The 10,989-nt window shown below is 50.9% G+C and overlaps 1 protein-coding gene across 1 annotated transcript; it reads left to right on the top strand.

Annotated features, from left to right (window-relative positions):
• The first annotated feature begins 2,699 nt into the window (after window positions 1-2,699).
• Window positions 2,700-10,620, top strand: TAB1 (TGF-beta activated kinase 1 (MAP3K7) binding protein 1). Its single transcript, XM_088531884.1, has 11 exons — window positions 2,700-2,770; window positions 3,468-3,604; window positions 3,784-3,937; window positions 4,546-4,632; window positions 5,176-5,314; window positions 5,752-5,865; window positions 8,196-8,307; window positions 8,414-8,558; window positions 8,925-9,147; window positions 9,455-9,611; window positions 10,341-10,620. Exons 1-11 carry the CDS (start codon window positions 2,738-2,740, stop codon window positions 10,546-10,548), a joined length of 1,509 nt encoding a protein of 502 aa, XP_088388010.1. The 5' UTR covers window positions 2,700-2,737; the 3' UTR covers window positions 10,549-10,620.
• The last annotated feature ends 369 nt before the right edge of the window (window positions 10,621-10,989 follow it).

The following is a 10,989-nucleotide window of genomic DNA, read 5'->3' as shown; positions in this document are numbered from 1 at the left end:
TTTTTGCAGAGCAAGTAGTTAAGTGTCTTGCTGAAGGTTAGAGTGCAGACTCGGTAGCAGAGCTACAGGAATATCCAGGTAGAATCTGGCACAAGTATTTTCACCATGGGAAAATGTTTTGCACTAGAAAGTCTGCGTTGATACCCAAAGGGAAAGGAAAAGGCAAAACGACAATAATCCGTAAGAACTGACGCCGGTCACATTTGAATTAGGAACAGGGAACACTTTTAAATGCAAGAAATGACTAATCATCATACAAACAAAAATGGCAGCTTCTCTATCTTCAAAAAAAAAAAAAAAGGTGGTTTTCCTCACTCTCGGAGATTATGAGATCAAATTCTGCACTGTCACACACACACTCTACAGATCCCACTCTTTAGGCTCACATGGAGTCATTTACAAATATAAGAAGTCAGAAATGTCTCCTAAATTCCCAGTCCCGGGATGCAACACACTCTGAGCACATCCGAAGTCTTGCATCAGGGGTGCTCTGTGCAAGGACAGAGCCTGCCCAGGGCCATCAAGGCGCATGACTGCAGCTCTTGAGTGTCATTAAATAAGCATAAGCCTTTGCTGCAATGCTGGAAAAGGTGACATCGTGTTTTACAGCGGTAACTCGTCTGATGCTTTTTAATTACAAAGACAGTGCTGTTCTACACGGGTTTCTGCAGCAACACGAACTTTTAATTCGGGTAGGAAAACAAATCCTTATTAGTTCTAAATTTGTTATTTCTAATTTTAGTTTTAAAGCAGACTGAAGCTCCATTCCTATAATTACTTGTACCCACTCACAGCTTCACAACCAAGAACAGTTCAAATAATATCAGTGCCACCAAGCTGAAACATAAAACTAAACATGTGGAAACTTGTTTGTAGATTGAAGTTTTAGATTCAGCATTTCCTTCCATCTTTGGACCATATATAACCTTTAAAATATATTCCTGCCTGTGTATCCAAGTCTGCTTGAATGGCTGATAATTTAGGAGTTTGCACAATGGGAAAGGATATGAACTCTTTGTGTATTTGGAAGAAAAGAGATGCAATTAAACAGATAAAGGATTTACAGGAAGAGAGCTGGAATCCTCTGGCAGGAGTCCTCGAAGCAAAAGCTATCCTTCTATAGCATGAGGCTAATTAACTGGCATTTATTTCTGAAGCGCATCTGAATCTAATATATTTGCCACAAAGATGTCGTTAAAAGAGTATCAGGTGGCTGCTGGAAGTCAGGACTGCTCAGTACTCCCACTCGCACCACAACGGCACTGCTGCACATGACTAAAACTGCATGTCTGGCATGTTGAAGACCCTTCCGCTCTGATTCCCATGGAGAAACGTGCTTTTCCTGGAATCCCCCAGGCGCTGTGGCCAGTCTTCCTGCCATTGCTCACTCCACGAGATGCCAGCCACACACCTGGAGGACTCTGCAGCTGACTTACAATGAAAGCAAGGGGTGGGAATGATGCCTGGGCCTTCCCTCCTGCTTCAGCTGGGTTGACTAAATAGAAACTGTTTCCTGAAACTGTCTACCTCAGCCTAGAAAGGCAAAGGCTGGTTCTTAAAAGAAGAGCCCAACCATCTCTCTCTGTTTATCTGTCACTCAGGTAGAAATTGCAAAGTGAATGTCTTGGCCTAAATTTACCTATGGGAATCTTTTGACAGGGAATGGTGCTGGCTACGGTCTAGCTGAAGAGCTCAATGACTGTTACTGAGCAATTTTACATATATAGATGCAGAGTACTCCCACCCAAGGTCCTCTGCATCCCAGGTGAGAGGCAGAGATGTGCGACAAGTGGATTTGCAACACCCATGAAGATATGCTCCAGTTTGAACCAGTTCAGCAGTCAGGTCATGGCAGCTCGGGCTCTGCTCTGAAGCTGCACTGCATCTTTGCAGGGAGCTTTCAGTCAAAGCAGTTGAGAATCAAGGCAGCACCTGTGAGCTGCTCCAAACACCTTCCCACTGTGACCTGAGGACACAGTCCCACCCAGTCCTTGTCGTGGCTCCAGGGGAGGGTGGGAAAGGGCCTTGACCACCCTGGCAGCAGAACAAGTCCAAGCTGAGGGGAGTGGAGGTCTCTTGAGGGTACCTATGGGGCAAGAGCGCCGCTGCCAGCTGGCATCTTGGTTTTAACTATACTTGGCCTCTCCCTTAAAAATCACACAGAACCAGGGTGGCAACAGGCTCCCAGGCTTGCTTGGAGCTACTGGGCACCCAAGACATGGTCCCATAGGACCACAGGGTTTGCAATAAAGCTACCTCTCCTGCCGCCTCCACACACGCCTGCAAGGACGGCAGGAAAGTGCTTCTTTCTCTCAGCACTGGTGGCCGCCAGGTGAGACCCAAGAAACGTCTCAATTTGACTGGGAAAAAAGGCAATGACAGAAAAAAAGTATATTTATAATGTGTATTAACTTGTAATGTGTATTATTAACTCAAAATGCGTATTGTTAATTTATAATACAGCAATAAGTACGTATTATATCACTGTGTGCAAATACAGAGCAGTGCAGCGCACCCGCACCGCCAGGCCCCGCGCAGCGAACCAACGGCCACCAACGTCCGCCGCCACCCGCCGCGGGGGCTGGCGGAGCGCGCATGCGCGGGAGCCGCATCGCGCCCGGGAGCGCCGCGGCCGTTGGCTGCGCGCGCCGCCGGGCGGGAGGGGCCGCTCTGGCCGGCGGACTCGTCTGCTCCGGCGGAGGGGCCGCGCCGCGGGAGGCGGTCGGTGCTGCTCAAGATGGCGGCGCAGAGGAGGAGTCTCCTGCAGAGCGTGAGTGGCGGCTCCCCCCAGCCCGCGCTCACGCACCCCCAGGTGCGGGGAGGGGGGGCCAGGCCTCCCGCCGCCCGCGGCGCCCTGTGGGAAGCGGTGACGGCGGCGGCGCCGCTTCGACGTCGGCGGCTCTTCGTCCTCCCTGGTGCTGTCCCGGGGCAGCCGGTGCCTCCGGCCGGGCCTGCGCTGTGGGGCGGCCGGGCGGGCCTCGGCGGCGCCGTGCGCGCTGGTGTGTGGCAGGGAGCCCGGGGCCGTCCCGTGGGTGTCTGCAGGGACACGGCTCTCGCCCTCCTCTCCCGGTGGGATTCTGCGTCCAGCCGGGAGTCATGGCGTTCCCCGCGGTGGGCCGGCCAGGGGCCCTAGGGGCTCGCTAGGGCTGTGCCATATCGAGCGAAAAACCCAGGTGCAAACTGTGCGTCTGGTTCTCTTGTTAGTTGTTAGCAAGAGATGGGAGGTGCAGGCAGAGCTCAGCCCCGGAGGGAAGGGAAGAGCTAGGCAATGCAGTGCCACGGCAGGGAGTATGAAGTGACCGGCTGGGGTGCTGTGCCACCCTTAGGGCTGAGAAGAAGATGGGGATGGCCCTGTGAGCCATTGCTGAACCAGAACCCTCGCTGCAGTTTGCTTGGCGTTTGTGTGGTTTCTTTCCTTTTTTTCTGCTTAGCATTTACATGGATTCTTTTCTTTTCCTGCCTCCCAGGAGCAGCAGCCCAGTTGGACAGATGACCTGCCATCCTGCCATCTCTCGGGGGTGGGCTCCGCTCCAAACCGTTCCTACAGTGCAGATGGCAAGGGCACAGAAGCTCACCCCTTGGAGGATAATTGGTTAAAGTTCAGGTGAGTGGGGTGCACACAGGACACAGGGGCAGGTAAGAGCAGTGTTTGGCTTGCCTCAGTAGGACGTGAAAGTACAGGGTGGAGTCAGAGTGTGCAGGAGTTGTCTGCAGAAACTTGTTACATCTGCCTTCTTGTGTCACGGACATCTGTGACCTCTTTGCTTCTGCCTTCTCTGACAGGAGCGAGAACAACTGCTACCTCTATGGTGTCTTCAATGGCTACGATGGCAACCGAGTCACCAACTTTGTGGGTCAAAGGCTCTCGGCAGAACTGCTCTTGGGCCAGCTACATGCAGATCACAGTGATGCTGACGTGCGCCGAGTTCTGCTGCAGGTAAATAAGATTTGGCTGGGAGCAGCCTCTGCTTCCCACAATACCCACCTCCTCAGTTTTGCCATCAGGGGAGAGCAGCTGGTTTCTGGAGGACTGGGAACATCTGCCAATAGCTGAGATAGCAGGCAGCACTCATCCTGAGCAGCTGCACTGCTTTGTTTCACTCCCACCTCGTACCCATGTGTCCCCCACTGCTGAGAGCATTGTGGGAAGCTGCAGGCAGCCTTCCCTGGACACACAGGGACAAGTCAACCTGTGAAGGAGATGACAGTGACTAAAAGTGAATACTTAATGTGTGGAGAGATGGATTTGTGAGTGTACCTTCTGGAGTGATAATAGCTAAGTTCTTAAAATCAATGCACAGAAACAGACAGCTCTGACATCAATCTGAATGTAACGTGTATCTCCTGTTGTGTGTATTGCAGATTGTTTTTACAAGTTGCTAATTAGTTGCATTAAAATAATTGTGCTTAGGTATGTTGCAGTGATCTTGAATGTCTATACAGCAATCAACCACTCTTGTGAGCCAGTTTTGGTGTGGCGGTAGGTAGCTTGAAAGTTCTGCAGATGAGAGATAACAGCTCAGTCTCTCTTATGGACTCTTCTAGGCTTTTGATGTGGTAGAAAGGAGTTTCTTGGAGTCCATTGATGATGCTTTGGCAGAGAAAGCCAGCCTGCAGTCTCAACTACCAGAGGTAATGTAGCCTTACAGTCTCCGAAACAGAGATGGTGGGAGCTCCCTTCCTCCAAATTTCTGGATAAGTCTTGGAAACATTAGTCAGTCTGGTCCGAGGGAGGCTGTAGCTGAGAAATTCTTACTTTTTAGTTCTCTCCCAGAGGTCTGCATGAAATGAAGCAAGTGTCTTAGTCCAGTTCCCAGTGTGTTCTTACTGGCCCTATGTAGACTCATTATTAGTCCCCTCAGAAGAGGGGTAAAGAACTGAATGTATCACAGAGATGAGAGTTCCCACCATGCCTGTGGCTCTTCCAGAACAAGCCATGTGGCACAGTCCGCAGGGCCTCACGCTTGTGTGGTGTCTGGGCAGATGTGGATGCTGCTGTTAAGATTCTGGAGTGACAGGTTCCGTTCATCTGATCAGAGCTGTGTTATTTGTTGTTTCTTTGCCTCAGCCCCATGGCAAGACTGACAGTTCTCTCCCTGCAGCATTTGGAAACCATCTGTGGTTTCTGTGTTGTGGATCGTGCGTTTAAGCTTCTCCTGGTATCTCGGCTTTCAGGGTGTCCCTCACCACCAGCTGCCTCCTCAATACCAGAAGATTGTGGAGAGATTGAAGGTTGTAGAGCAGGAGATCTCCGGAGGAGCCATGGCGATTGTGGCTGTCGTTCTCAACAACAAGCTCTACATCGCCAATGTGGGTGAGTTGTTCTGTGTCAGCCCTTCAAGTCTCGGCCTTTCTGAGGATGGACTTAAAGAAATTTGAACTTTGGGGGGCGGGGAAGCAGATTTTGGATCTTTAGACATGAAATTTGGTCTCTATCTCTGTAAATATTTGCCCGTATAACATGCATGTCCAAAGAAGAGAGGAAAAATGAGTAGTGAGGCAGTAGCAGGTTCAGTGACAAGTGGGAAGCCTTCTTTTGAGGGACAGCTCCAGCCTGGATGAAGAACCACCTAGCAGGCCTGTGATGCTGTGAGCAAGGCTCCTTTTAGGAGATTATGGAGAAACAGTACACAAGCCTTTATCTTTTTATCCTTCCTTATTCTCCTTTTCCACTTCTCCTTGTCACTGGGATATGTTCTGCATCTTGATGGCAGAACTATTTGGCACCTCATATCGCTGCTTCTGCTGCAGGCACGAACCGGGCACTGCTGTGCAAGTCCACAGTGGACGGGCTGCAGGTGACTCAGCTCAACGTGGACCATACGACAGAGAATGAGGATGAACTTTTCCGCTTTTCCCAGCTGGGTGAGTGTTGGATTTCGTGCTCTTATCTGAGATCTCGTTGCCCAGTTTATCTGTGTTACCAGAATGACTCAAGCCACTGGAAACAATAAACTGGCCACAAAAAGAAGCTCCTCATGGGTTGCAGTTTCAAATTACAAGTTTACCACCCTATTTTTTTTCCTGTAAATTTAGCCACTGTGAGGTTATAGAGTGAGTCAGCTCAGCTCCCTGAACCAGCAGAAAACTATCCATTTTTTTCCCCCCCACATTTTAAGAATTAGTTTTGTGTCCAGCTGCCAAATCGAAACTGATTTGGCCTCCAGCTGGGCGAGAGCTAGAGTCTGTTTGAAGGCAGGAGCCAAAGCACCTGGCCAGAGGGTAGAGGCAGGAAGGACTGTGTGTGACTGCCCCTGTGGAGGCAAACCACAGTTATGCTGGGTTAAGTTCTGCCTAATGCCTCACCCTGGGGATGGTGTCTTTCAATATGCCTGTGTGAAAAGTGTTTAAAAAAAAAAAAAAAAACTGCATTTCAGAGAGAACCAGGACAAACGCTGCTGTTTACTGGTGTCACATCAGTAGCTATTGAGGTCTGTCCAATACAGACATTTTGCTTCAGGCCGTTTTCCTTTTACTTTACTGTGTGTTTTCTTTCTTTGTTTAGAAGTAGCCCAATTTGTTTGTGTGGTTGTTAATACTAAATTATTCTCTTTGAGATGCTTATGTCCTGGGTAGGGTAGGGCTAATTTGGCATCCTTCATTATCCTTACCTAGTAAATATATTCTTATCTAATAAGGCTGTTGATGCGGTAATTTTCTGCTGCAAAACCTTATCTTCCATTCCATTTCCCTTTGGTTTTCTCCTCCTTTTTTTCCCCCATAATCTTGTGGTAGTGATGTGAAATATAAAAATGAATATGGAGATCTAGGGAAAGAGAGCCTTCAGCTGCCTTTCCACTCCCCAAGTAAGCGTGTAGAGTTGAGTTGTGGCCCATAGCAGAAGAGCAGTCTGCTCCATCTACCCACCTTCTTAACCTGACAGGGTCCTAGCAGCTGGTGGAGTCAGCCAGCGAGCACAGGCTCTGCTGGGGCCCAGAGGAGGTGGCTGTAGGGCTGAGCTGCAGGGAAGCCGTGGGAGGCGCTGAGGGTCACGCATGTCGTGCTGCAGCCTGCGCTGCCTCCGTGAGGGGAGCGAGGAGTGGGTCATGCCTGTGTTGCCAGCACACTGAGGCCGCAGGAGGGAGCCGTGGTGCAGCCAGGGAGCCCCCCATGCCCTCAGTGACCTGTCCCCCACCGTGACCCCGCAAAGGAGCCAGGCCGGGCGCGTGAGTCAGGCTTGGGTTGCAGCACGTGGCAGAGGTGTCTCACTGCTGCGGTAGGTGTGGAGCCAGCTGTGCGCTGAGGTTGACTTGACTCAGAGGGAGAGTTTCAATTGGACCCCTGCCTTTACCTTGTGCTGAGGAGTCAGGCCTAGATAAAATCTCAAAACGTTTTCTACCTGTTAGCTCTAGGTGTGAGGAGGGAGGAGTCACCAGAACAGACCAGGTAAGTGCCTTGTCTGTTCCAAGTCCTATCTTAAATAGCAGCTGCTCCCACATGGTCCCAGGTAGAATCTCTTTCCAGTGGGATATCTTCCTAATCCCTGCCAAAACGGAGTTATTTGCTGAAGCAGAAGCATGTTACCTTAAACTTTTTTTAAGGCAAATACTTATTTGCTCAATGTCTTAGATTTTAGGAGTAGGCCATACTTAATTTGAGCATTTGGCAATTTTTTGAGCTTTTATAGATAACTCTTGGGGAGAGGAAAAAAAAGAAGAGCTTAGTAGGGAAATTATGTTAGATAGGGGTTAGGAGCAGGGTTCAATAGCAGGTAAAAAAGAAATGGAGCAGAATCCTTCACATATTTTCTATCCTCCCAGTCTGGCTCTCCTTCTCCTATCACAAAGTGTGGAGCTGGCAGGCACAGATGCTCCACTGCCTTTTCAGTGAAAAGCGTGTGTCCAGGCCAGCTGCCACTGGTGGCCCTGGGCTAGGACATGGGCTTTGTCTCAGAACCAGCCATTGCATTTAGGGTGGGTAGGTCGGGCTATGTGCATCTCTCCTTCTCCCTCTCAGGTCACAACTAATGAGAAGGTGCCCCCCTGAACAGAGCAAACTGTTCTTCCTGTCCTTCCTGTTGGGCTCTTAATGAATCTTTGATTCTGACTTTGTCTTGCCGTTCTCTTTAGCTGTGGATATTTCTTTCCTCATTCCTCAATGTATATGACTGTATATATAACCACAAGAAATATTGTAAACTTCCCAAAGTGTCAATGAACTTTTTTTCTTTTTTTTCTTTTCCTTCAATCTGGCAGGCTTGGACGCAGGGAAAATAAAACAAGTGGGAACTATTCGTGGGCAGGAGAGCACTCGGCGCATTGGAGATTACAAAGTCAAATATGGCTATACAGATATCGAACTGCTCAGGTTAGAAAAACTCAACCTTGTGATTTCGGTCCCACTTTCTCTTCATGGTCCTCCCCTCTTGCCTACTACTCTGCTGTTAGGTGCTACTTACGTTGTCTCTCTTCAGTGCTGCTAAGTCTAAACCCATCATAGCGGAGCCGGAAATCCACGGAGGGCACTCGCTGGATGGCGTGACCGGTTTCTTGGTGCTGATGTCGGAAGGGCTCTACAAAGCTCTGGAGGCAGCTCATGGGCCTGGACAGGCCAATCAGGTGAGCGTTCCCAGGTGGGAAACACTCCTGTTACCCCAGTGGCACCAGCTGCTCTGGCACAGGCTTTCTTTCACATCTGTCCCATGAGTGCCCCCTGGGCTGGATCTGTGCTCCCCTGTCCTAGGCTGTGATAAATGAGAGAGCTGCTTTGCTGAGCCAGTTCTTCCAGGCAGCTTTCTGTCCTTTAGGAGTAAGTCCATTGAGGAGAATGGGCTGATTCAAGGTACAAAGGCAAATATCACTGAGACTGGTAAGCAGAACAGCCAGATGAGTTGCTGTAGAAGTCCTAGGCCAGATGGCTGGAAAAAGCTTCCCCTTGAATCCTCCCTGAAACATTCTCCCCTTTTTTTGTTTGTGCGTGCCCAGGAAATTGCAGCCATGATAGCCACGGAGTTTGCCAAGCAGACGTCCCTGGACGCGGTGGCACAGGCAGTGGTGGACCGGGTTAAGCGGATCCACTGCGACACTTTTGCCAGCGGTGGGGAACGGTCCAAATTCTGTCCCCGGCATGAAGACATGACGCTGCTTGTGAGGAATTTCGGGTACCCCCTGGGCGAGATGAGCCAGCCCACGCTGACACCGACACAAGGTGAGTGGGGAGGGGAACAAAACAAAGTGGAGGGAGGAGGATGAGGTCTCTTGATTCAGTGCTGATGTTAGGAGCAAAGACATTCAGTGTGGAAGGCACTTTCTTGTTAAAGTTTTGAGGTTTTGTTTGCTTCCAGGACCAGGAGCCTGGGACATCTTGACAAAATGCAGTACATTTAGGAAAGGCAGTTTAGTACAAGCCCTTTCCTTGGGATTTTCAGCCTTCTCTTTGACCATTCTTTGACCCTGTACATGCCCAGTCAGTCATGTCTTGACAGGATTTATAATTGTGTTTCTTGCCTTCGCAGGAGGCCGTGTCTACCCAGTCTCTGTGCCATACTCCAGCTCCCAGAGCACAAGCAAGACCAGTGTCACACTATCCCTCGTCATGCCTTCCCAAGGCCAGATGGTCAATGGTGCCCACAGTAGCTCTACTCTGGATGAAGCCACCCCCACCCTCACTAAGTAAATACCCTGCTCTGTGGCAATGTGACAGCCCTTCCCTTGGGATCTTGGGTACCCAGCATGTTGGCTGTGTGCGTGGAGGGAAGATTTTAGTGAGGAGCAAGGGCAGTGCAGGGCACCTGCAGAGCTGCCAGAGAAGCTGTGCTGCACAAGTTGGCTTGCTGAAAGGTGGAAGAGAGAATAAAGATTAGAAGCAGATTCTATCTGGATCCACTTTGCAGGCTCACGCTAGCGGCTCCGGTTTCAGTCCAGCCTTCGGAGTAGGGTGGAGCATGTACAGGCTGCAGAGCGATGAAGCTCTCTGGTTGTTGTGCTCTGGTAGCTCCAGGAAAAAAACTGAAGCTGACATACCAGAGGTGCGTGGCCATAACGCAGGTCACACAAGAATAGATTTTTCTTGCTGTCAGCTTTTCCCGTAAAGATCATCCTGCAAGGGTGGGGGGAGGCCAGCAGAGTGCATGCCGTGCTTGTTTCCTCCTTTTCTCTGCTCCTCAGAAGCCTGGTTGTACTTAAGGCCCTTCAGTTAAAGGTGAGATGGATATCTTTGGCACTCATCAGCTCCAGGCAATGCTGAGCACAGCTAATGCTCTGACAGAGCAAGGGGCTGCAACTTCTTTCATCTGTGAGAGCTTGGTCTGTGGCGGGGGGGGGGAAAGTAGATGTGTCCATGCCCAAAGCATCAGCTGGGAAAAATAAAGATGCTCACGTTTGTTCTCTCCCTCTCCACAGCCAGAGCCCCACGGTGACCCTGCAGTCCACCAACACCCACACGCAGAGCAGCAGCTCGAGTTCGGACGGGGGTCTCTTCCGCTCCCGCCCCGCGCACTCACTCCAGCCCGACGAGGACGGGCGCGTTGAGCCCTACGTGGACTTTGCCGAGTTCTACCGGCTTTGGAACATGGACCATGGCGAGCAGGGGGCACTGACTGTCTCCTAACGTAACGTGGGGAGGTGCCTCCTGCGGCCACCCTGCGCTCAGCTCCGTGAGCAAAGACCGAGGCGAGGAGGAGAGAGCTGCAGCCACCAAGCGTGTTCTGCCACGAGCTGACTCCTGCCCAGGGCGTGCTGGCCGCGGCGCCGGGGAGCCCGTGCAGCTCTCGCGCATTGCCTGGGCTGTGCAGCCTCTCCCGAGCAGCCTCGTTCCCTGTGAATAGGGAAGGGCTCTTGAATGCGGCCCTCGCTGCGAGTTGCTGCGAATTGAGCTGCAGCGAGGGTTCCCTTTCTGGATGATGCGAGAGTAGGGGCCGGTACAAAGGCTGTGTGTGTGTGTGTGTGTGTGTGTGTGTGTGTGTGTGTGGGAGAGGGGGTGTGTGCGCGTGAGGGCACCTGCTGTCATCATGTTTCCACAACTCGGTTCATAATGCTGTGATTCCAGTGT

The sequence above is a fragment of the Tinamus guttatus genome, unplaced genomic scaffold (genome assembly GCF_059628265.1).
Source record: "Tinamus guttatus ecotype Peru unplaced genomic scaffold, ASM5962826v1 Tinamus_guttatus_pri_ptg000439l, whole genome shotgun sequence".
In the NCBI taxonomy this organism is placed as follows: Eukaryota; Metazoa; Chordata; class Aves; order Tinamiformes; family Tinamidae; genus Tinamus; species Tinamus guttatus.
Note: the sequence above shows the minus strand (reverse complement) of the source record. Positions and strands in the feature narration are given on the sequence as shown.